Source organism: Ptiloglossa arizonensis, chromosome 11 (genome assembly GCF_051014685.1).
Source record: "Ptiloglossa arizonensis isolate GNS036 chromosome 11, iyPtiAriz1_principal, whole genome shotgun sequence".
Taxonomy (NCBI): domain Eukaryota; kingdom Metazoa; phylum Arthropoda; class Insecta; order Hymenoptera; family Colletidae; genus Ptiloglossa; species Ptiloglossa arizonensis.
In genome coordinates this window covers 782,456-810,035 of record NC_135058.1, presented here as the reverse complement: position 1 = coordinate 810,035, position 27,580 = coordinate 782,456, and the positions used below count along the sequence as shown (strand labels likewise).

General features: G+C 43.5%; 1 protein-coding gene across 5 annotated transcripts in view; it reads right to left on the bottom strand.

The window, feature by feature from the left end:
• The window catches only part of LOC143152872 (uncharacterized), a 94,752-nt gene that overhangs the window by 32,387 nt on the left and 34,785 nt on the right, over nt 1–27,580 (bottom strand). Inside the window, exons 1-2 of one of the 5 annotated variants that reach the window (XM_076323460.1) lie at nt 18,477–18,819; nt 16,894–18,095 (exon numbers count right to left, since the gene is read on the bottom strand). The exons of the other annotated variants lie outside the window; for them this stretch is intronic. Of the exons in view, the coding sequence (XP_076179575.1) occupies nt 16,894–16,928 (35 nt within the window). The 5' untranslated portion in view covers nt 16,929–18,095; nt 18,477–18,819. Of the gene's footprint in view, nt 1–16,893; nt 18,096–18,476; nt 18,820–27,580 lie in introns of those variants that run through there. 5 annotated transcript variants of the gene reach the window in all.

The following is a 27,580-nucleotide window of genomic DNA, read 5'->3' as shown; positions in this document are numbered from 1 at the left end:
GTAATACCGATACAGCGAGCAGCGACGGAATAGAAAACGATCGAAATCGAGGCGAAGTTTTTTTTTTACTCAACGCCTTTATTACGCAAGTGTACAAATAGAACAAGAAATGCAAAGTGAGAGGGGCGATTAAAACACTGTTATTAAGACTCAACTTCATCTCGTTGGAGTCGAAAGTTGTTTACCGTGCGATCTTGTTGCTCGAACAACTTTTATCCCCGTAACAGTTTCGATATGAAGGAATAAACTTCGGATACTACTTTCGGATACGAAACTTTGCGCCTTTTGTGCGAAATATTACCCGGGAGCCAATTATGTGCACTCGAATTACTATTATTCGAAGGAATTTCTAATCGCGCGATATCACGTGGACTTCTGAAAAAAAGTTAGCCTTGCACCTGTCTCGACCTATTTAAATACGCCCGACTATTGCCGTCGGTACTTTTTCGTTCGAACGACAAACGAGATAATTAGAATTCTGTATCCGACGAACTCTCCCCTCTCTGGGTATACGTGAGGAAATTTTAACAATTTAATTTCTCAACCCAGACCGCGTCTAGCTTCGACACTTTGCTATATTTAGATCCTTCGGCGTAACGGGGTCCTTGAAAAGTTTTGCAAAAAAAAAAAAAAAAAAAATGTCCTCCTTTTTCTGCTACCTCCAAACGTGGCAGCTACACGTGCTCATAAAACTTCGCTGTCGGACTAATTACGAGCGCGTGGAGCCACGTTCTCGAGTCAACGAGGAACGCCGATTTCCCCGCAACGCGACGCGACGCGACGCGACGCAACGTTCGCGTAATCGTCTGTATTCGTCGTGCGAGAACTCGCCACAATGTGAGTTTGCGCAATCGTGGCAAAGAAACGCTTATTCGTCTTCGACGAATGTTGCAACCGCGTCTCGTTGGAATTGAAAAGGGAAAAGGAAGATGGAGAGCCTTGTCAACGGTTGGGATCACTCGCGTTTATCCGCGTCGTATTATCTCTAACCGGTGATTACGTCTCGGTGGCAATTTACCTCGTCTCGCGGTACGCGCCATAAATTCCGCGAGAATCTTCGAAACGCCGCACCAAAGAGGATAATTCATCGCGGAGGTTACAGCGAAAGCGTCGAGGAGGTGTACAGCGGCAACGTTTCACCCGTAAAAGGGCCACGGATCGTGGAGAAAAAAAGACAAAACAGGAGAAAAGAAAAGGTGGAAAAAAAAAAAAAAGAAACGCAACATTGTCGCGAGATAATGAAGCGTCGCGTCCAGATACGATCGCGAACCGAGGGAAGAGTAGCAATTAAACGAAGAGTCGTAGACGCCTCGAGCGCGAAACGAACGAACGAACGAACGAACGAACGAACCAACGAACTCAGCTTCGACGCACGCCAACCGGACACGGAGGCGCGTTTCAGGGTGATTTGCATGACCGTAAGCGGTGCACGTGACCGTCCCGAGTGGAAATGAAATATCGAACTCGAGAACTTGTACGTTACCGTACGACCGCTGGAACACGTTCCATGACCACCGCAACACAGCGCGACGATCGATAATCCGACCTCGAAATCTTCCGAACCCCGAAATCGCCTTCAGGATACGAATTATCGGATCTTTTCAGCCCCGTTTCGCGCAACCGGACATCGAACTCGTTGAAATTTATTTAATGCATCAACCTGGATGGAATTTCATCTCACGAGAGGACGGTATTGCGAAAAATCTCCGAGTAACTATTTTCTCGTGGTTGCACGAAAAATTTGATCTTTTTGAAGGCTGAGATTAACTCGATTCGTACACTTTTTCTTGAAAATTAATTTCACAGATTATAGTTTTGTATCTCTTAAACGATACCGTGAAAAGGGAAATTTTGAATAAATTTGCGTACCGGATTGTTTCAAAGAACGGAATCTTTCAATTGAAATCGAGAGACTGCTATTTGTACCATAAACATTGAGTTGGTACTTATCGTTGGCATCGATGCGCGTATGTATTATATTTATATCGAAAACCTTTCACTCCAGTTGTATAGTTATCGCGAGTCCATGGCCCGTGAGAAATACATCTCGTCGTTTCCTCTTCTTTGGTTGCTTCTCGTATCGCACAGACTATTTCTTTCCCGTTTGAAAACACGAAATGCACGAACACGTTTAAATTGACCCAAATATCGAGCCATCGAATTTATATCGCGCTCGAGCTTCGATTGTATTTAATCGTGAGAGGGGCGACCTTCTGGAGAACGATTACGCAAGTGACTCGACCTAGAATCGAGTTGCTAAGAAGTTGTTCGAGATTTTCATTCACCGACTCGAAAATTATACGTAAAACGATACGTCGGTTAATTCATCGACCATTTGGCACACGACGAATCGTCGAGCGTGCGAACACGATTAAACCCACCTTGGTAGCAGTCGAGGGTTGGTATAGCAAACATTGCATAATTCTCCTCCGGAGAACGCGACACGGAATATCGGCGGTAGTTCAAGGCCGAGTAAGGTTGCTATACAGAGAACTGCAATCTGCATTATAATGTCGTGCATTGCCAGTTCGAGCACGAACAAAAATGCACAACCATTCGTCGTTACCGAGTAGTACACACCTTCTTTTTTTTTTCTTTGCGTAATAGTTGAGAAACAGTCCTTACCGATGATTCGTTGTCTACATCCGTTTTATCTTGTACGAGAACGAATCGTAGAATTTTTAACTCGAGCTGACCGAACCAAAGGAATGCAACGCAACCAACCGAGCCAAGAAATATTTTTTTAACCGATCGAACAAGCGACGCGAAAAAATCTCTGTACGCTTCTTTTCTTTGCACAATAGTCGACAAACTCTCTGCTAACGATCCGTTACATCCGTTTCACTTTTCGGTAGGTTTATAGAATTTTTTAACTCGAGTTAATCGAGCTAACGAATCAAATTTTAATCGTTTAAATTTAAATTTTGTTCGAACGCGATTTAAATGGAATTTTAATTTCGAATCAATTTTTTCCCCGAGGGTTCAAACATGAGAGTAATCCCACGAACCTCGATACGTATTTGCACAAATTGATCGTTTTTTAAATGTAAATTAATTCCTAGAAGTTTAATAAAACGTTCTTACCGAGATTACGAACTACGTGAAGCTACCGGTCACGCGAACCGAATAAAATTTCTACAACGTACGAATGAAAAGTAAAGAACTCGATCGAGCGTGGAAAAGCGCGAATGTTTCGCTCCGTGTCGATTAAACGAAAAGAATTCGTGTCCCCATTGAAGCTGAACTACGCTAGACTCGAGCTCGCCCCATTATTTGTTACAACTCGACAGAATCGCAACAGATACGCGAAACGTGCACGTAGATTGCACGCACGGCTCTCGAGGATGGCGCTATCAAGATCACCAGCTCGGCTTCCGGTGTCCGGATCATTACAAGCGTACAGCAATTCGATCCTCGAGGTCGTCGCAATGGCAAAAGGTGGGGTAATATTGACGAAGGAAAAAAAAAAAACAAAATAGGAGATCGACGAGACATCTGAGAAACGTTGCGCACTAACGATGCCACACGACAGATGTTGTTGCGCAATCCTCGATATGCCACGTTTCGCGACTCGGTACCGTGACCGCGCAGGATAAATCGAAAGAAAAATTAATTTATAATACAAGACGAAAACTAATCGATCGATGGAAACGCACGAGAATGTACATAGATACCGTCGTACATTTCTTTCTCGCACGGACGGGTTGTACACACCACTTGTACGTATGTTAGCAATACAAAGGTCGCGAATAAATAACGTGCATCGACTGTTTGGTAATTCGTAACGCCAAATTTAAAAATAGTAAACAATAAATTTCATGTAAGAATAACGTTACGAAGGTGTACCAATGTAAATTTAATTAAATACTTGTAGAGTTGGAACAATTCTCGAGTATCGAACAACGCAATACGTAACGCGGAGTTTAAAAATAATAATCGTCGAATTTGGATCGCGTTGTATAAGTATATTGCAACCAAGTTACCCCAATGTAATTATAATACCTCGAGAGTTATCCAAATAAATCTCGACTGTCGAGTATTATTTACAAATATTGTTTTAAAATTATTTTAAGAACAGTATTGCGGTGAAGATCGTATTATTAGATACTGTTATGGAAGGAACGGTAGAAGGCTGTTAGCACTGTGTGTACGGCGCCCGATGTATTCAATGATTCCGAACGATCGGATAATTTATGACACACAAGAAGAGCGTCGCGCATCAATGCCTTGAAGCGATCGATTTAGCGAGAATTTCCTCCCTAATTACATGTTTGCCAAAGTGATTAATTAGCAACGTTCTTGCACGTTGATTGTAGACATTGGCATTCAAATTATAGTATCGAGATTGGTTTAAAATCGAATTGCGTACATAGTTGCAGAGCAGGTTATTAAATTCTTTAACTTCGACAGATTGAAAGATTCTTTCCAGCTTGATTCAATTTGATCCGTAATAAAATAAAAAGGTCGTACTCCTCGAACGCATAAATCGATTAAACAAGCTCTAACAAACGAAACAACGAACCACGAGCAGTCGATGCGAGTTTAAATACGTAGAAAACGGTACATAATTCCTTCCGTCGAACAAAATTTTTTCATCGATTTAAAATTGTTCTTTTCGTCGAGTAAATCTCCCCTTTCCTTGATTTACGTAACGATTCTAAATGTACACATCGACAGAATGAAAACAATTTTATCGCATCGATGCGAATGTAAATATTGTATCTACCATTCGTTAAGATAGTAACCATTTTTAGCGTTGTATTGAATTTCAATTTTATCGTTATAAAACATATTCGGGACAGTGATCGTATATACAAATATAAAGTTAAGGAAGGAAAATTTCCATTCAAAGTTCACGAAGAATCGAACAGAAATAATGCAATCTGTACATATAATTTCATACAACCGCGGTTGATCTTTGCACTCGCAGCGTATTAGTTGCGTAATATCCGTTAAACGACATTTGTATCTTCGCTTCGTACGACTTCCGTACCAAGACAAATTTACAATATTGCCAGAGAAAACCAGCTTCGTTTGCTTTTAGGAGTTCGACGATGTGAAATTTCCGTAATATCGCTATTTGCGCAGCACGTTTTCCGAGGGACCCCCGGCTCGTCCGCAAATTGCTATTCTCTGCCTCGACCTCGAATCCCCTCGTCTTTTCCTCGTTCCTTCATTGAAATTTCTCTTTTATTTGACTGTGCCGAGCCGCTGTGCAAATGGGCTACTGACGCAACCAGGAACGCGCCACCGGCACCGCGTAATGACCGATAATTAGTCAGCCAGTTGCGTAACTCGCCATTGTCGGATAATATGTTCGGACGAATCGTCGGAAGAAGAGATACATTTCGCGAACTCTCGATACGGAAGACGATGCAAATTTTCAAATGTTTTTCGACAATCCGTAGATGAAATTCTAACGCCGACTAACGAGATCGAATGAAATAGTTTTCTATGAAACTGTCAATGTACCAGAAAGAAAAGAAAAAAAATACTAAGAAACAAATTTTGAAAAACTTTGCACGTTTTCGATAAAACTGTCAAAATACCGGGGGAAAAAAATACTAAGAAACAAATTTAGCACCGAGTCTTTTTTTGTAATCAATGCATATCTGTACAGACAATTGTACAAAGTTAGTTTATGGATCAGACAGGAAGATTCAAAATGTTAAAGTACCATAAAAGTCAAGTTTTAAAATTCTAGTATCTTTATACCAAATATATAAAAAGTATATATTAGAATGTTGTAGATCTAGGATCCCGGAAAATCATAAATTAATAATTATGACTGTTAATTTTTGTAAAATGTCCTGTTTAGATTAATATTATTTACCGTAGGAGACCTATTTTCCCAAGGATAATGTATACAGTACCCTCGCTCAATAGTTTATACAGATTGCACCGATAATTGTGATACAATCAGGAAAGAGAAGTTGAAACAAAGGTACTGAATATACGAGTATTGAATAAATAATGAATAAATAATGTTTCTGCACGTGAAGCTTCGCTTTCGAGAAAAATAACTTTTAATCGTCTATTACGGACAACAGGACCGGGTATTAAGCGTGTACGGGAACAGCTGCACAGAATACCGTATGACTTCGCATTTGTTAATATTCAGTGGTACTCGAGTATCGTGACACCGAGTTCGCTCGATTCGTACGTCGAGTACTTCAATATTTCGAAAAGCTCTACTTTCGGGTCATGTGAATCACGATTTCGTATAATTGACATTACACGCTAAATTTTGTATCTATTAGTATCCAGTCGTGTGTTATCGCGATAGTATGTAGACGTTTCTTATCCCTCGTAGTAACATTAAACGCGTTGAAATGTAGCTTGGTGTCAAGGTAGTTAACATTCGTTCAATCCTTCGATCGAATCGACAGTGGTTTCTCGAGACATTGTTGTACACGTCGTTTGCAATTTCTTCGTACGGAATCGCGATAAATTAGTATCTCATTCGCGTGTAAATCACTTGTCTATACCTGCTACGAAAAGTGTATAAATCTCTGACAGAAGAAAAACGTTACTTACGATTAAGTGTAGAATTTCGTATTCTCGCGTATTGCGAAGTACATATTTTTATTCGAAACGAAGTTCCTGTGCGCGAATAAATGAGTTTCTATCGCAATTTGCAACTATGGAAAAAAAAAAACACCACGTTAACAAACATCGTGACACTCGTACGACGAATACTTTCGAGACTCGAATTTCGCGTAAATTGTGACACCTTCGTTCGGAACAACGGCGCCGACGATAAGATTAGAACTTCGATTCTGAAAACATGCACCTATAATCGACCGATCGATCGAACGTTTTCCTCTTTCCGCGAAAAAATTTATCGCTGTTTGCACATGCGATCGATCTTCAACGATTTTCCACGGTGTTACGTGCAAGCGTCGCAAATGTTTCGCGACCTTGTGCTCGCAAGTGTAACAACAACCGTTGAAAATACAGATACGCGTATGGTTCAATCGATTACGTGGAATTTTGCTTACCTGCTTTTATCACCGGAGCAATGTTTGGGTAAGATAAGACGATAAACTTAGTAATGACTACATTTTGACACCCAGTGCCTTTAACGACGAACATTGCGAACGAATGCGAACGAAAATATCATCGAATCGAAACGAACCGTAAAGTAAAAGTACACTAAAGCCTTCCATATCCGAATGTTGTAACATACGATTATTCACGGAATATAGCTGTCATAAAGATATAGAATCCTTAAATATTTTACCAAACTGTCGATTCTCTTCGTTTCTATTTGAATAAACGAAACTTAATATCGAAAGAGTGTTCTATTATTCGAACACCCTGTGTCTCTCTATTCGTTCAAATATTATCGACAGTTGATTCACATTCTTGCTATCGGTGTAAAATTCTTCTCTGGATGTAAATTTCGAACGACGAATAGAAGATAAATAATTCGTATTGTAGAACAAAATTATATCTCACGTTGAAGAAATAAAAACTCGTCTGTACAACCGTTAAAGCGAATGAAGCGTCGCGGATAAATCACAATACGCTGCTTTTATTCGTTATGTGATGTACGAATATAAAATTTTACCCATTTCCGTTTACCGTACCTTCTCTATTCGCCTCTTTTAGAAAACGCTTTTAACTTAAAGGTAATTGACAGCTCTGGCTTGATGTAATACGAATCGAAATTACTTGTAGTGTAACAACATGGTTGGATAAATAATCCAACTTTTGAAATTGTTCCCTTGCTTTGTACTCGGAATTACAGTGTAAAATCTTGCGCGATGGGTATATCAGAAATATAAAAACATTGTGGATACACGTACAAAGGCGGACTTCATTTTGTAATCGCAAATTGTTGCGAAATACAAGAGTGATGTCGAAATTTACACAATATTGACATAACAACAAACTGATTTCTTACGATATTGGTATAAAGACAAACAAGTAACAATTTATCAATTTTTAGCAATTCAGATTTATCAACATGGAGAAGAATTAACTTAAAGTGAAGATATTCAACTGGATTAATGGAATACATCGAACCAAAAGTCCCGAGGTAACTCTAGGCGATAAAAATTCAGTAAAATTCAAGGAAACAAGATGGTTCTCTATTTTGGCATCATCTCCGGAATAATAATTCAAGAACGAATAGAATAATACAAATTACATAGAAAACGATAATAACATCGAACGTGAAAAATATCAAAGTCCATAACTAAGGAAAATCTTGTTCAGAAAAATTCGAAAGACGATCCCGAAATAGAAAATCGGAACGTAGATGCTGGTTTAAAAGGGCACATGGCTTGTTTTGTTTAATTTACATACGTAAATGCGTTTACGAACTGAATAAAACTCACCAGTACCTATAAAATCCGTAAAGCACCAGGTGGAAACAACAAAGTAACGGTGCAGGGGACAAGAAACGTAAAAGTAGCGCAGGAGCGCTACTTCCGCCCAGAAAGAAGAAACGAAAGAAAACTTTTTTGCCACGAGACTCCCTCGTAATTGAACAAAAGAAGGAAACGATGAACCGAAGCGAGTGCTCCGAAAATTCGTAAATAAACTACAAGCAACGCGTGCAGACGACCGGACAATTGTTTATAAAAGAAGCTCGTGTCGGACCATGACGCGGTACGAGGGTATTATATCGCGTGTACAGCACGATTCACACGCCAAGGAAGAAACGCGTGACGAAACCGTCGTACTTTACGCTCCGAGACGGTGTTTTTGGGTCAAGTGAAACAGTTAAACGCTCAGTGCCATGTTTTTGACCCGATGAAGGAATTATCTCTGGTCCCTTGTTGAAAAATCAGGCTATCGAACGAGAGCTCTCGAGTTTCTACGTTGCCTACAAAGACTCGAAACCGACCGATGAATTTTTCAAACTGGAACCGAACGAATCAAAGACAAAGGCAGAAGTTACTCGACTTTTCAGCGACTTCCTTCGACGATTCTCAAGCGGGTTAGAAGCGGTATGTTAATAGAGGCATTGCCGATAATTAACCTCGTCATCGTTTAAGATTATTTTTACGCTAACCGCGTCATCGTTTAAAAAAGAATGGATTCTACGGGTAATAACGGTTCATTTACAATTCGATTCACGATTCGTCCACAAAGTTATCCGTAGTGCGTGTTTAATTATCGCGCACCGACCGATCATACTAATATCATTTTTGATAAGATCGGGACCGTTACGGTTATCATTAAGAACAATACGAGTCAGACGTTTATAAACGTCTTATACGTATCCAAAGAGCTCGCTTGTAAATGACATACTCGAATTGCGGTATCGGATTTTCCGTGACCGTTTGGGCCGGCCTCGAGCGCAGGCTTAGAAAAGATAGCGCGTGCGAACGGACCTGCGTTAAGGTAAACACTTGGCGCCGATCTGTTCGCTAGGTTTCTTCGAAGACACGAGTGTCCCTTTACAGGGGGTCTTGCAAGGCGACCGAGCGTGGGAATGCACGAAAATGAAAGGAAATGCATGTGGTTTGGAGAAAATGAAGAGTGTTTGGAAAATACGAACGATTAGGATGGGCAAACGTGACCGAATGTCTGAAGTGAGAGGGACTGAGGATTAGAATGAAAGAGAATGAAGAGCGCGTGGCTATATAGGGTGCGAGAGGAGCGTTTTGGAAACAGTATGTCACGGTATGTAATAGTATGTATGGGTAAGAGCACGAGTAAAGACGTAGTAAGAAAGGAGAGTTGAAAAGACGCGCTAAGACGAGAGACTTAAAAAAGACGTAAGCGACGAAGACGATAAAGACACGTGCCGAGGGCATCAAGATGATTAGCCCAGCCTTATACACAGTCGATACGTCTTTAGTGAAAAGAGAAACTAATTGCCAGTACCACGTCTAATATTAATAACACTGTAATGTATAATATATATAAATATACACCAACATGCTACACGGGTACAACAAATTTTTGGAGGCTCGTACGGGGATCAACAGAATTGTAAAAAGAAGTTTTGTGAAACTTAATCGCGTAACAAGATTCCGCGAGAAACGACGCGCAATGGTACATAAATACTTACGAATTCGGTTAAACGAAGAATTCATTGCGCGTTATCGTTTTATTCCCGAAGCGATATCGAGTCTCGTTGAATCGATGCAGTGTGCATTCGATTCGAGCTTGTCACAATGTTAATTCGGTACCGAAAGTGTGACCGGATTGGATTTAGATTTCTCCGTCGACAATTCGACCAATCACGGATACATCGGCGCAGAGATTGTTTTGTAATTCGCGGTACGACCGGAAAGAAATATTCCGCATTCGAACGTAAAAGAAAAAATAAATAAATAAAGATACACGAACGAGGATCGTCGTTAAACTCGACTTTACAAAAAAAAAAAACAAATTGCACATTACACCTGTCGCGCACGAGTGTTCTTCCAAGGTGATTTAATCCAAGTTGTAAACGCGTTTAAATTACAGAAGTTTATTACGGTTAATTACAGAACGAGTCGTTCTGTAATTAAATTGCACTTGTCGAACCGCACAATCTGGAGTTTCTTATTTGATATTCGAAAAACGAATAAACAAATTGGTAATTACGACGAGAGACTCTTCAAACGACTGTTCGGAATTTTAAAATCGTAATTCGGTTTCACTTGGTAATTCGGTGACGAGGGGGTGCAGAGAGGCCGAGTTTCCGTTTGGTCGAGGTTACAATAGGTTTGGCAACTCCAAAGTTTTTTCAATTTTTGTACAGGTCCGACGAACAGGCACGTTCGTGAATTCAACCCGATGAACCGTTACGGACTCGAAGTGTACAATTTCATCGCAAGAGTCGACTATTACCTGAGAATACCCAGTCTGGTAAGCGGAGGTTTAAAAACTAATTTTCTTCGCGGGCGTTTCGAAGAAATATTCCTCCTTTACGGAACTTAACGATAAGTTAAGTATTGCAGCGTTAAACGATTAGTCTCCAGATTCTAATCCGAGACGCGACACTTCTCGACTTTGACCTGAATTATAAATCGGTCTAAACGGTACTCTAAAATCGAAATTGAATATTGAAATACAGAAGACGATGATTCGACCGTTTCCGTTTTTGCACGCATTCGTTAAATAGACTGTGTAACGCGATACCTCGATACCTGCAATTAAAACGGCGAAACATTCACGCTGCATTTCCTCTCGTTCCCAAACAGCTATTTGCTCGGACTCTCGTCTTCGTTGGCACGTGTACTTTACAACACATGAATTAAGGAAGACTCGTGAGGTTACCGGTAACACGTACATAGTACTACAACAGTACATATGGTAGAGTCTTGGAGATGTTGTTGACCCGAATACTGTTTTCCTATCTAAACGGGGCACCGTCCTTCGCGAAAATAGGTTCGATCGATGAAGTGACCAACTGCTACGATACATCTATTTATAGACTTTCTTTCGAGGAAACGAAGGGAAGGTATCGATATCTATTCCTGTCCATATTCCTGCAACCGACATAACTTATCGAAGGTTCGGTTTACTTCAATGATCGTCTCTTTTTCAGTCGCATGTGTTTCGGTCGCATCGCGATAGCAGTTAAGTACAAAGGGTGTGGCCGTTACTCGAATGAAGCCATTCGACCGATAACACGTAGGTACCGCTGGTGTTTATCCGGCGGGTATCTTGGAACGTCATAGACAATTATAGGGAAATAATTGTGGCTTTTTACGAAGAAATTGGGGCAATAAAGGAAGTCGGGATAACTACCGGCGAAGAAACCGGAATTCAATGTAACCTTAAACATAGACTTTTGGAGGTCGAGATGTAGTTTACCGGTGCTTATTTAGAACTGGAAACGCGGTACAATTAGATGATTACGGCCCGGAAATTTTTACCTTTTTGCGGTGCATCCGTTGCTGAGAAATCGAGTCGATTTAAAGTAAGCCCATTGAGAGACGCGTGAAACTTAAAGGGTTATTGGTGAATTTTAAGCAGAATCGTTTGCATATTAACCGTAAAAACGTGTTCCTCAATTCGAGCGGGAAATTAATTAAACGCGACCGTAGCCGAGTGATTTAGCGACGGAACGAATTTCATTAAATTAATAAAAGAATATATGGACGATAAAAATACGATACAACAAGAGTAAAAAAAGATGGTTATGGTTCATAAACCATGGCCGTGTCCTTTCGTGTCAGAGAACGCTACTTAATTAGGATGAATGATTTAAGGAGATCGATAACGCGAGCTACTAGCGATGAATAAATAATAGAAAGGGAATCGTGAGCGCATGATATGCGAGTTACCGTTCCCATGCCGCACCTTTCTCTTCCAGGAGATTGCCTCTGAATATGAGATGCAGTAATGGCAATATAAGTAAGAGCGTCCATCAATAAGCTCATTGTTTGCTCGTCAAGAGCGTAGAAACGTTTTGAAAATCTTAGTTCCATCGACCTTTGCGATACCTTGTTCCGTGAGAAACCGTGCAAACGTAACAGATTTACCAACATGGGTAATAAAGTATCGTCGGAGTGATAAAATATTGCACGAATAAATAAATTACCCGAGAAAATAATTTTTACCCATTTCGAATTCATACGAACAATATTGATCGTTCCAAAGAAGATTTCTGGAAAAATATTATCTTTATACCGGCAGCGTATTGCGTAACCGTTCAATTTTTCTCTTAAATTAAGTATGCGTATATCTCCGGTGGATCATTCTGCGTGTGTTTAACCCTCTTGAATTCAAATGTGCAATCTATTGTGCGCTCGCAATTACTCTATTCGAACTGATTTCCATAATTCGGATGTCCCAGAAATTTATCGCGGTATTCGCTTCGAACAACTCGACGAATCGTGCAATTTTCGAACTAGCGCGAGACTAACGGAACGCTTTGATCACGTACGACTCGATGTCGGTAAATTGTTCTCGATAAAAATCCATTCTCGTTTCGTTGAGATATTTCGAAAATGCGAGTTCTCGTAAATTCCCAAGCCGAAAGCTTACACTTGCTTCGTAAGCGGACGACAGTTTTCACAAGCACGGCCGAAAATAGGCCGAGGGTAACAGGGTTAAGGCTCACGGAGCTCTTAAATTGCTGAAATGGAAGGTTACGATACGTGAAAACGTTCACGACTTCCTGCGTGCCGTGAAATCGAATCGAGGTTCCACGTAAAAGGGGTGAAATAGGGGACGGAAACAAGTTGTTTACCGTCACAATGCAATCGACGTAAGTACCCCAACAAAGCTCGCGGAAAGTAGGTGATTCCACGTAAGAATTCGCGCTCGATAGAAAGAGACGAACACGCGATCGGTGTGCTGAGAAGACACTGGAATTGCAACGAAGCTCCGTTCGTACGTCCGAGTTCCAGCTCGATTGTCGTAAACCTTTCGATTTAGTCCCGTAACGCTCTACTAACAAGAAACGATCTTTTTTTGCGGGCGTTTTGCCCCAATGCCGCGTTGCGCCGAGTCACTGGGAACATCTAAAACCGGAAACGCTCCGAGAAATTAAGTGGGAATCCAAAAAAGAAGAAACGACTCCAACCTGCCGACTGTCCGTAACGATTCTTCAAAACGAAGCTGGTGAAAGTACCGGATACAACGTGGAAAAAGAGTAGAAATTGTGAAACAAGTCGGGAGACTGTTTCTTTATGGAGCAGCCGAAGCTTTTCATTGTTTCACGTTGATTCACAAAAGAAATTTCAATGCAACGGATTTTAAGAATACTATCGATACAAGGAAATATCTTCATTGGTTTTTTTTTTTTTTTTTTTTTTGGAAAATAACGAGCGCCGAATATACTTCGATCGAAGTAGACGAGTTTCCAGAGTTATCAACGTTTCTAAAGTGATATACAATTTGAAATTAGTTGCGCGATTTCAAATGCTCTACAAATACCAAAATTTGTCGAAAATAACGAACGAAATTTTTTCGCACGAAGCTTCTTGTTTTTTTTGCGAAAACCGATTTAAAAGCTTCTAGCGCACGTGTACTCGAAGACGATTTGATCTTTTATTCGCATCTGAATCGGAAATATATTCGACGCAGTACGAGCGACTTGTTCAAAAATGTCGCGACGCGCAATTTTATTACCGTGTATACCTTTAAGTAGCTGTAACGTCATAAATATCGTACTTTGGACACCTTACAAACTCGATGAACATTTGAAAGTTAATAAGGTGATACAATATGACCGTCGGAGAGCAAGCGTAAACGGAAATGGTGAATTGCAACGACGTATATCGCTCAACATTTGTCGTCACACGGTCGAATGTACGAGAACTTGACAAATATTTAGATATTTGCTTCGTGCTTCTCTCGTGCACGAAGAAAATTGTTGTTTCGTCATCGAGGCTCGTATACTTTTAGTCGGCAAGCTTTCGTTGTACCACGAATTGCACTTCACGCGGTACCTTCTTCGAAAATTAATTTCCACGTTAAATCTTCGATTGACGTCGATTATTCGAGTCTCTCGATAACCTCTCGAAACGGTCCTCCAACGTTCCTCGGAATTCTGTAATATCGTTGCAAGGTTCTCGACGCGGAGATTCCGACACAGAAGGGTTATTGTTCCGCCCGACACGTCCAACCGAGTATCATCTCGCTGAGAAATTATTTATCGGACACAGTTTTGCGTCTATTCGCTCAGAAATATCTCCCGGACGGGGAAATAATCTCACTGCCGCGAAGATGTCGGCGCGCGCCTCATGAAAGGCCCTTTCAGAGAGAAATAATAATTATCTGCCAGTCACTCCGCTACGTTTCCCCGCGGCTGCATTCGCTGTCTAGTTAATTCGCGAGTGAATTAAAGAAAAAAAGAAATAAAAAAGTAACAACGAAAGAGGAGGAAACTGGCCACGTTGCTATAGGCGCATACGTTTTACTCTTACGGCAATTAATTTCCCAGAACGAAACCAAGAACCCAAGGACACGAATTCTGTTCCATTAAGAAAATTAATATTTTCCGGTTTCGGATAACGGGCGTTCCTTTACCCGGCGCAACTCGATTTAATGAAGACGTCTCGAGGCTTTTTGCAATTTCACGTAGGTAATTACGGAAATTGAAGACTCAATGCACGGCAGATTGCTTAGCTGCAAAGACTGTAACTAAGAAACGATCGATCTTCTTATCGTTAGCACGTGTAGTTCCTACGGGAAGAGGAAAACTCACCCCGTACAATTACGATCTTTATAAAAATGAATGGTATTTTTTAGCACAGCGTATACAATTACATCGCGAATTACCGCGAGCGCGGTAAAATCGTTTCCACGTTCACGAATTACGGCTCCATCGTGTTCCTTCGACGAGAAAAATTATGCGTAGCTATTTTTAATATTTGTTTTTCCTTTTTCTTTCGACGGTTTCAGTGGCGTGCTCGCGTTTGCGATAAAGAAAGATCAACCGGGGTTACGAGAAAAGTAGGACCGTGAAACACAAGAACACGAGGTCGAGTATCGAAAAGGAAAGAGTAAAGAACCGAAGAGTTTTTTACCGAATAAAACTTTCCACGAGATGTCTTCAACGGCTCGCAGTTACGAACTCAACGTTGCAATGTTATCTCCGATACCGTTCAGAAACGCTGATATTGCTCAGTTTTTTTTTTAACCTCGGCGAATTGTGCGAACGAAGCAGCGTTATAATACCATCTCGAAACGGAATTCGCTCCGAGCCGGGTATACCACGACTCGCGACGAGGAAGAATCGTATTTTCGGAGGACAAAAAGACCGAGCATACTTTCGAGTCGCTAACAGGCTTAGAGCTCGAAAGTTTCAGGTAACGGAACGGCCAGCTTAAAATTCCCGTACGAGAGCGATTGATAATTTCCGTTCGACTCGTAGAGGAAGACCGGAAATTTATAACAATTTGCTACGGGAGATTCGTGTACACTCGAAGTAGGACGCGACAAGAATTGTGCTAGAAATCGTCGATAATTTAATTGCAGGTGTTCCAGGAAGATAAATCTCTCCTCCGGGAACGATTCATTTCGATCGCGATAAACAAAACTTCGAACTGACATCGACGCTAGAGATCCATCGATCTTACGAAGACGTAAGTTATAGCGTAGAGAAATTTAATCGCGAACGGTTATTTGCGCTTTACCCTCGCGGTGCGATATTACAAATAACTTTCAAATACGCGCACCGATGATCGGACGATTTTATCGCGGATAAAAAAAATGAATCGTCTCGCGATATCGAGCCTCGCCCTGTTTCCGTGTTGCGCATCGATGCGATTCTACATCGTCGCGAAAAGACTAAACGAGACCCGCTTCGTGTAACACGATCTCTTCGTGACTTCGATCGTCTGCCCTTTGGTCCCGAGTCGCGACATTTGCAGTGGCATCGATTCAATCCAACGCAAATATTCCGTGTTTACGCGTCTGCTCGTTCCTACACTCCCAATACCATCGAGCACACCGAGTCGACGCGAGCCGTTCGAAAGCAAAGCAGTTCGCGCGTCGCAGTCGTCTCTGTTTCACCGTACGGGTTACCTCCGCAACCCTTGCCGCTCGAGCAGCGAGCGCTCGGTCGTACCGCCGCGGTAAAAACGAAAACCAAGTATCGGAAACGAAACGATCGTTTCCCCATAAATGACACATCGTAAATTTTCGCGCGGTGCCGGAGCTCGGCTCGGCTCGACTCGACTCGGCTCGTTCGTTGGTCGCGTACGAGGAGCATACCAGGAGCCGATCGCAGGCCCCTCGGCCTTTTAAGCCGACGTTCAACTTTAGACCGTCGTGGTCGTCGTCCCGTTTAAAATCCAGCCACGGAAAGACGCGGCCGGAAGTGAAATAGAGAAAAACGTCGAGCGAAAGTCGTAGACGTCGGGACGCACGGCGAAGGGACGCTGCTATTTTCTCCGTCCTCCGTCCTTCGCGCTGTTTCTTTATATCCCCTTCCCCTACCCCTTTCCGTCCTCCCTCGCCCTGTTTCCCTGCGCGCGATCCTCTTACCTCACGCTGTAGGACCTTCCCGGTTTGGAGGTCATTGCACTGCGGCAACGGGGTGGTTGCAACGGGGTGGCCGGCACGGCACGGGGTGGAATCGATTTCCCAGAATGCCGACGTCGAGGCGCCGACGACCGCTTCGGGAAACGGTCCCTCCGTTCTGTAGCCCCTTCTACTTTCTCGTAACGGCGACAGCGGCTCCACGAGAGCTCCCCCCTCTCTCTTCGCCCCGTGCGACGCAGAACTACGTTTCTTGGCACGTGACTACGGCGTAAAAACTCGATTCCTACGTCGCGAAACGGAGCATCCTCTTCCAGTACGAAATCGATCGGCGTGTTACCTCCTCTCCCGTGGCGCCAGCCCGCCCACCGCGTTCGTTCCTGATCCTCGTTGTCTCGCTCTGGCTCTCGGTTCTTGTATCCCGAACGCGAATTATTCAGGAGGGGAGCCGAGACACGCGCGATATATCCGGAAGTCCTCGTCGAACGAGTTTCGGGCGACTCTCGGTTGCGTCAGAACGCTCTGTTCTTTAGGAATTCTTGCGGATCGATGGTACGGAATTAGGGCAGATCTTGGTCTTCCCACGATCTGGTAGCTCTTTTCTTTTTTTTTTGTTTTTCCTTCGGAAAATCTACGTTGTCGAGGCGTAGAATATTCAAACACCGTGAGATCCAATCGCGTTCAATTCTTTCCGAAATTTTTTCCTACTTTTATCGCTCGTTGTAATTTCAACGTCGCGATTGACGAACGAACGGAATCGATCGTAGACACATTCGTCGAACTTCGACCCGGATATCCGCATCGGCGAATGTCGCGATTCGCGCGATTGTTACGCGATTCTCATAGCGATCCAGACATCTCCAACAATCGACGCGACGGGACGATCGTTGCGAGACAAAGCTTGAGGAGAGGGGGTTCCCCTCGTGGCACGATTTTTGCTCCGACGGTGCCCGATCGAGCTCGCGAAGAGAGCCGCGCGCACTGCTCTGCTCGAGTCGTTGCGCTGCCTCGCGCGCGTAAACAGATTCCAATGTCACGGCTCCGCCACGCGACCGTGCCGCGATCGCTCCTGTTTGCGCGAACAGTTATAGTTCAGTGGTGAACACGGGCGCGCACACTTTCGAACACGTCCCTTCTCGACCAGCGATCGTTGTTGCACTTCCACGGCTCGCTTCCGACCGTTGCACCGCGAGACCCGCGACGAGATTCTGGAACGATCGACGATCACCGAATCGTTTTAATCGGTTCGCGTTCACCGTACAAAATTCCGCCGACCCCGGTGTTATTTACCGGGCCGCTTGCGCGAGAAGCCGCGCGCGACGACCGATAAAATTTCCTCGCGAAATTTACGTAACCCTGCACGCGTATACACGCCCGAAGAAATCACGAAACGAGAAACCGTCCGCCGAAGATCGTTCAAACGCGACCGAGAACGTCCAAATCGTTCGACATCTCGACGAACATTGTATTGTAACAGATATTGCAAGAAAAGGTCGACGGAACGAGAAACCGGGGTCCTTCGATCGTTCCAGAAAGAAATCTCCCTCGTGCGCGTAACATAACCTCTCGAAACACCGATTCACCGTTACCTCCTCGTCGTTCGGTTCACAAACATCCTATCCGTGCGTTTCTGCGGTACGACACCTCCACGCGCGGCATCTCCGTGCCGAATAGAGCGCAGAAATCGTGCTCGGCTGTCAGGGAGCCACCCTCTACCCTCGGTGAGGGTATACGTGGACTGTAAACGCGTCACGACGTAGGGGACGACTTCGGGAAATTTTCTAACGGGGTGGAACAACGACCACGACCACGACCACGACCACGACCACGGTGTCTGTGACAGCTGCAACCACCGGGAGACTGTGTCCGCCACGTTTTCTTCTATCGACCGTATCGCACTGCGGCGACGAATAGCACTGGCGGCTTTACCTCGTGGCGCGCAGGTTTCATACAGGCGCGGGAGCGCGCGCGCACACACGCCCCCCGGCCCTTTTGTGTACACACGTACACACAGGTGGCGGTCGTGGGACGGAGCTCGATTGATACGTCGCCGACGCAGTTCCCCCCTCGTTTTTCCGCGAGTTCGAGTGAAAAGTTTCGGTTTGGGGCGATGCGGCTGCCCAGGGCCGGGTAGGTGGGAGAAACCACGCGAAAGCTTTGATGTTCGTTACTTCGTCGCGTTCCGAGTGTTTGCAACAGCGTTTCCCACGCGTTTCAACGAAATACCATCTCGCGGTATAATGCTTTCCGGAACGTCTGCGTTTCTGTACGGCTATTTGATCTTTAGAATTAAAATACGTGTATGCAATTGCGTTCGAATGGGCATTTTAGTCTCGAGACGAAAGTTGAAATAAAAGTACACGTACAGGAATCGTGAAACTGGTTGAATGGTCGATGCAAGTTTTTTATCGATAGATGGAATACTTTGCGAAGATGAACCGTACACAAAAGGTAAGAAACGAAATAAAATGTTTACTATGAATAAACTTCGATACTTGTAAATTGAACAAGTTCGGAATTCTATTAGGAACTCTGAGGAATAATAAACGCGATACCAAAGTATCGAATTTTTATATTTGTTATATAATTTAAACGAGGATTGAGCATAATTCAACGACTCGACTCAGACTCGCCTCTTTTACGTTTTTTATTTTCTCGCGGTAAAGAAATGTCGATGAAAAGAGCATTGCGTGTATTATTTTACACGGTTGGTTACGCGTCGCTAGATTTTCGTCAAAGTTCGTCGATATAATTTCGATACGTTCGTTATTTTAAGAACCGGAACATAAAATTACGTATCTACCGATGTTCTCTACGGAGCGTCGATAAACGTCTGCGACTTATCGCGTACGCGTATATCGTGAATTGTTCTCTTTTCGTAATACGGGCACGCATCTCTTTGTTGTGCGTAAACATCCGTCTGCTTCCGGTCGGATTAATGAGTCCTTAATTAATATGCCCGCGTATTTTGTATGAAGTTTAACGAAGGTTTAATAGCGTTTAGAAACGAGGAAGAGACCGCGAGCACCCCGTAATTAGCCTTTGATATAAATTTCTGGTCTCCTATCGGCGCAAAATGCACGCGATGAAAACTATGCAGGTATGTCTGCGCGATCGTTGCAAGAGCAATTAGCAAGCTTGCAAAATATTCGCACGCTGGCAGTCTGCCCTGTTATCTGCCCAATAAACTTACAGATAATTTCAAGGTCTGCTATCTATAACATGCGATTTTAACGAACGTAACTTATTTTCGAAATGTCAACCGGTTAATGACAATACGTTGCGGGATACAGTTTCGAATGAAATCGAATTCCAAAGCATCGACACGGTCGTAAGTTTTACACGATTATTGCGCAATAACGTTTGCAGATACGAAAAAGAAACAATTTATTTAAATTCGAATACGAAACACAATACCCTCCAAGTTTTCGTTCTTACACAATCGTGCGCGATACGACCGACACGATCGAAACAAATTGATTTTTTTCTCACACTTGTCACGAATAATATCGAATCGACATTTTCAACGTTTATTTAACGAAAACGATAAAGTAAATTCTTATATTCGTCAACTATTAAAACGTATTCGAAATTCGATAAAAACGTTCTCGAGTAAAATTAAATAAAATTAAGTAGTTCGATACTTACTTCCGAGTAAGCCTACCTCTAAGCTTAAGATGTTTAACTTTGCGTTTACAAACGCACGTCTCGATGTACACCTGAAAAAGTCGATCGATCGCGGACCATCTGCTCAACAATTCGAAGATCACGTGTATCCAGAAAAGATAGGCCCTCGATGTCGTTCGATGCTTTATTTTCAATTTATCGCGAACGTACGTTCGTCGTCGTATCAAACCGTTCGCACGTAATCTCATCGGTCTCGCGTTCTCCGTACGCGACAAGAGCACTCCTCCCTCCCCCTCCCCGCTCACGTGTGCCTGAACATTTATATCAAACGGATAGTATTAATAGCGTTTCTCAGCGGTTCATCCAGAAACGATTAAGCGACGCTTAATCAAAACTGACGTAACATCGGTTGAACGTCTGGCAAAACGAAACAAGCGAGCCCCCCAGTCAAGATTTATCGTTCATGCGAGGAGTCGAATTCTCGAGGGCCGGACACCGCTCGGTGCCGCTTAATTACACATCGCGCGTAACGAACCGCTGTCCCCATTAGCCGACGAACAATTAGACTCCTCCACCCCCGAACCGTCTGGCAGCGAACCGATTGATTTTCCCGCCAATTATTTCGCGCGTACGGGCCATTGTGATTCCGTCGTCGCGTTTCTCCAATAACGTCACGCTAATTACCTCGTACCATGACGCCGATAGCGAAGCCAAGTTACCAAAGGTGGAACACGAATGTGCGTGGTGGGGGTGGACAATTAACCAACGACAATCGTACAATGTTTGCGCTGGTGTAGCATCGGGCAGGGACGAGGTGGGGAACGTTAACGAGCGATTCAACGCTTACGCGATATTAACACCGCCGGCACCTATGATCCGCGCGAGCTTATTGCTATTAGGTGATGAGAGCGGAGACACTAAACGAATACCACATTTATAACGCTCCATGACCACGAGCACTCGAGAATCTGGCCGACGGCCACATAACTCGGCTCTCCTCGCTGTAAAAGCGAGCAAACCGAGGAACAAGAACAGGATCAATCTCGGAGCGCCGGGACCCCGTTGCCGCGTACCGGAGAACTATGCAGAACGCCGAGAAAAAAGTTCGGCCACGCATTCGCGTGAGTTATAACCGTGATAAATTTCGGTTTTAGATACTCCGGATGTTAGAGAGCCACGCGCAGTGGGAGCATTTTGGATAGGCCGTGGTCACCAGGGGGGATCTCGTTCTTTCGTTCTCTCTCTCTCTCTTACTTTCGATCCCTAGGATGCTGCCAACTGACCTGGAAATTGTCCGTAGCAGGGGGCGGGGAACACGAAACGATCCAACGAAATATTGCTCGTTCGAGAGCGCCGAGAGCGAAAAAAAAGGTTCCATTTGGGATTACGAATTGAAATCACCGGCCATCGTGTTCAGAGGTCGGCGTACACACTTACGGTCGAATAGTTCGGGACTTTACGATTTAGCCGGTGTCCGACCAAGCTAACGAGCGATTATTATACGTCACGGATTAAACGCTTTCGTTCGACACGGCGAATCGACGATTTATAGAGCTACGAAACGCGAATTTAGAAACGTCGTCCCCGTTGTCCGCGTTTTCGCGTACCAACGAAAAAGAAAAAATATCTCGTAGCGATAATTCGGTTCATCGATGACCCACAACACGGGAATCATCTTTAGAGAACAGTCCTACGGTAATTCACAGTATCTGAAAATCGAGTCGCTAACAATCTACAAAAAAAAAAAAATGTCTCTGTGGTTTTACACACGATTTGTTTAAGCAGCGAGTAAACGGTCGTCGATGCTCGCGAACTCGTCGAAGGCGAGAATCGATCTTTGAAGTCGCTAACTACGCTGGAAATCGCTCGGTAAATATCGCGCCGAGATGCAAAAAAAAGTTTTCAAGGGAATTGTCTTTCGTTTAACTCGACGAGTTTTCCATTCGCTCGCCTAAATTGCCCCAGAAAATTGCGAACGTGGAAGCAATAACGCGATACAATGAACGCGTCCGAGATGCACCGACACCGGTTCGCCGTATTCGAACGGGTTTTAAAACGAAACGTATTACGGAACGTATTGCGTGTAATTGGAAAAATATGTGCCCTGCTCGAACGTCGGTTGCAGACCGACGCAAACGCGCGGTTTCGGTAGCGGTTCGAAGCCAAGCGGTGGCTCGGTTCAAGTATTTTAACGACCGGGTAATACGCATCGAAGCTGTGGAAACGAAATCGTTAAGGGCGAGCTTCTTAATAACCGCTCGAGATTGCTTGGTGTGGCGCCAATTTGAGCATACCCGCGCAAACTAAAACTGTGAGCGTGGAATGTCTGAAAATTACTCGTAGGCATCCATTCAAAATACAGCAGGAATTTATCCTTCAGCCTGGATCGTAAAGTGCCGCGAACCAGAACAAGTTAGCAACTACTATAAACGGTTTCTCATTGATTCGAGCCCGGGGAATTATTCGGGTGAATTTTGTTCGCCAATTACGAGCCATTTATTACTCGTACATTTTTTAAGAGATGTGTACGAAAAAAATTACTAGAACAATAAAAAGTCGTTTACCGTAGTCGCTCTTTGTTTATATACTTTTATATATTTTCAATATATTTTTTATACATACAGGGTGTGTCGTAACACGCCGAATTGTATTTATTTGACTTTGCTTCCAAATTCTAACCGTTTTTGTACTCCGATAAATCTTAATCGCAAACTGAACCAACGTAACCGATTCTGCTAAAGTGTTCGCTATACTCGATAAGTTGATATCTCTCGATCTTCCGAATTGTTCTATTCTATACGTCAAATTATTCAAATTTGGTTATATTCGGTAATTCTGTTTCGAGCACTCGCGAACAAGAATGATTATAACTCGGAAACAAGGTCAAACACGGCACACGTTTGTTCAAACTTTTTCATTGTTTGCAAAAGCACCTAACGTTAAATTCTCAGTAATGGTACGCGCCATCCAAAGCCCACGAGCAGCTTCGTTCCTCTCCTTCGATACTCGGAGTGTTTCGGGGCCGAATATACGACCACGCGGAAACGCGCGGTTTCCTTCCGCGTCACCTCGTATAAACCGGGCAACGAAGACTAAATTATTTCGCGATTGTCCCGTCAGCTTCGTTCCGGAACGGCGGAACGATCGCATTCGACAGGTTAAAGCCGCGTCTCCGACAAGACAGCTGCGGTAAATTACCGGCTATCCGATCGCGTGGGTAATTCGCGCGACGTAACGCGCGGCGTAATTTAAACGTGGCCCATAAATTCGTGGGTGTCGGTTCGGTGTTCGGCCGAGAGATCAAAACCCGCGGCAGTCGAGGCAGAGGCAGAGGCAGAGGCAGGGGCAGGGGCAGGGGCAGGGGCAGGGGCAGGGGCAGGGGCAGCCGGAGTTTCGATGCGTGCCATAAGCGGGATTCCGTGACGGCGCGTGGCGTCCGCGTCGTCCAGCGGGAATCCAACGGGTACGGACACAAAGAAAGTCGCGCGGAATGCCGGGAGTTCCAGACGCGTAAATCGCTCAGCGCCTCTCCTGCGCATAGGTGCGCAACCGCCCGGCTAAATATAGACCGCGTCCAGAAATATGTCTTTCGGGCCGCACTTAAAATCGTCGCTTCCGCCGTGGCTGTCGGGACCGTGGTGAGGGGAAGGGGGTGTCTTCGTTACCTTTAGGGCCACTCTCGCCGCCCCTTCCCGCTGCTTTTACCCGCGCGTGCACGAACACGCTCCGGGAGTGTCTCGAGAGACCGCTCCCCTTCGCAGCGCGGGAAAATCTGCCCGTTCTGCGAACATTTTCATCGCGTGATCGCGCGAGAATTTCGAGGTAACCGAATGCTCGACTAGTAGGGAACAGGGGGACACGGATTAGTAAAGCAGCTTTTTTTATGATAATTTGAAAGTGTGTGTGGGATTTCTGAGAGCGCAATTGTGCAGTCGAAAATTTCGGAAGGTACCAGGATGGTTGGGTAATGATGAACGGGGGACTACAGATTCGTGAGAGATTTTATACAATTTGGAAGTGGATATAGACTTCCGGGAAGATAATTGTGTAATTCGAGAGTGTAATAGGTAGAAGGATGATCGAGTATACGAAGAACAGGGGTCGCGGACTTGAAGAACTTTTTATACGATAATTTTGAAATGTATATAGGACTTCTGGAAGGATAATTGTGTAGTTCGAGAGTGTGAAAGGAGAGATTATCGAGTGTGCAAAGAACAGAGGTCATGGACTTGAAGAACTTTTTATACGATAATTTGAAAGTATATTTAGAACTACTAGAAGGACAGTTGTGTAGCATATGGGACTGTTGTGCAACTTATTTTACGACGCGATGTTGGATGGCATATCGTTGCAACTCGATGATCTCATCGTGGAATCGTTACGTATGCACCTTCAATAATGATTATATGACAGGTTATGAAACAACTTTAGACATTTTATAATCGTCGTTCGAACTTGTGGTATCAACGATGATACTGTGCACGATTAACGAGAAGTCTCGCGGGAGGAGTGTCTAATCGGTCAGAGTGCAAGAGGGACACACCTTGACTCATACGCGTTAATTGGGTCGAGCGACGAAAAAAATAGATAAGACGTATTAAGATCGAGCGAGATAGTGCGAAGCGAGTTGCAGTCTTGCGGGACTTTTTGCGAGCCGTTCATAGTAGCACAAATTATAATGAATTCTCGTTACACGATCGCATGCAGCGTGACCGAACGATTTGGTCGCCTTTATATTTTACCGACAGCATAGTCGGCAGTCGAACAAGAGAGCGAGTGAGCCAATAAGGGAACGTTAAAAGCGGTCCAAGAAAAGGACAGCGCGCGAAAAAGAGCGAGAGCGCACAAGGAAGAAAGACGAGCGAATCCGAGAAAATCGGAAAGAAGTTGATGCGCCTAGATTTTTCGTCCATTGTGTTAACTGTTGAGTCATTCTACGGTGAATCGATCACATTCTGCACATCCACATCCGATGAGATGTTAAAGATAACGATACGCACTTCTTGGATAAATCACTGATGTTTCGAGTGGAAAACATATTTTCTAAATCGCATGGTGTTTGGTCTTATTTTGATCGAAAATATTTCGTTGATACGTTACGTATATTTTCATAAGAATAAAACAAAAAATTAAAAAATTTCATTGTTTATCAAGTTCGTGGTCTTTGAATGCCAACTGGTGGCTTCGTACAAAGTAGCCGCCGGCTCGTGTCGTATTTCACGCTTCGCCGATTCCGATGAGGATCCCCCCAGTTGGTGGGGATAGCGATGATCCCAGAACGAATAAAATCTAGCGATCGTACAACGAGAATTTAACATTTTTGTGAAAAATTGTTGCATCCGTGGCCGTATAGCGATTTATTACACGACAGTCACGTCGTACTGTTATACCAAACATAGAATTCATAGAAGTCGGATAACGTAAGGCAGCCAAAACACTTCTTGGACCAGCCTACGTGACTCCCCGTGTGAATCTCATGCCGCGATTGAACTCTTTCTTTGTCACCGAACGATATAAAGACCCGTCGAAGACCCCGAGGGTCACTCTTCTCTAAGTCTTGTCTAAGTGCTAAGTACGTTCGTGAAATTCTTGTCAGTCGGTCTATTTCAATAAAACCTCGGTAAAGTGCCAAGGGATCGTTGAATTCTACACGAGTGTTCCTTCAACCCTTCCCTCCTGCATAACAGTACGACAGGTTTACAACTCCGCACACTTTATAATTGTCGTTCAAACACTCGTACCGACGATAGTACTACAAATTATTGTGTGAAAAATCGTCACGTTTGTAGCCTCTAGTGATCTATCGGTAAGTTCTGTTTGCACTTTGACGAACGGTGTTTTCCCGGATGGAGATTAGCAGTAACATGCCATAAGTCAGAGTTTCCCAAACTCTATCCAAGGTATCCATCCTATGGTGACTCGGCAATTTTTTAACGAAACCCCAAGGCTTAAAGCAATATAGCAAAGATGGGAAAAATTTCTATCTAGAAACAGATAAGGAATCAAATTTTTTGTCCAGATAAAAGTTTCGAATAACGACGAATAAACAGTTTTTATCCTTTACTCGTTGAATAACAATTAGAAATTGAATAAACGTTTCGAATAAATCTCGGTACGTTAGTTTTATTTGTCAAAAGATAAGGAGAGATTGTCGCAATAATAATACAATTTTTCAATATTTACGATACTTTTGAATATTCGAAACATACGAATATAAGAGTGCCGTACCGTACAAGTTTGAGAACCATTGCCATAAACGATTGTTGACTCTCCGTTATATTTCCTAGCAGGTGTCATATAAGCCAGCAATTTTCAGTGTTGAAATATGTGGTATATTGACAGTTACGGTGAAGTGCAGATGTCGGTCGATACAGAATACGCATTCGTTGTCGCATCTTCTGTAGGAACTCCAACAAGGAAATAATGTAATTACTCGTATTGGAGGTGGTTTGAAAAAGTTAAAAGCAACGATTCGAGTATCGAAGATAAATCAAACTTAAAAAACTTATCAAAAGTTGACGACGTTCTTCGTTACATATTAGTCATTTTTTCATTAATTGTATGTCATTCCATCGATTAAATCAATCTACTTGTGATATTCACGAGTGACCCTGTATCGCTGCATTCGAGAAGCGATCGTATCTTGTTCGTATCAATTTTTGTCCTTATTTTAGAAATCAGTTTTCGAATCGATACGCTTACAGGCAAGTTGTAGGCAGTTTAAACGTAGTAAGTAGGGAGAAATCTGCAGGAAACTTGGACAGTTTGATTGGTTAGAACAGTCACCTGGGAAATTAAAGCTTCCGAGTTGTTGTAACGCTCCGGTGCTCTTTGGCTCCCTACATATTTTTATCGGTCCTCTGTTCGTTCATTGAATTTGGTTTTCAGGGATGAACGAAAATAGAACGACGGGGAAAAAGCTTGATTCTACATGATTCGGAGTCAAAAAAGTTTAAGGAGCACTGATCTATGGTGATTCGTTTGTAAACAGCGAAGAAGGGTACGATTTAAGGGCGAACGTGCTCAGCAGGCCAATGACATACGGCGAGACTTTCTTTCGGTGGAT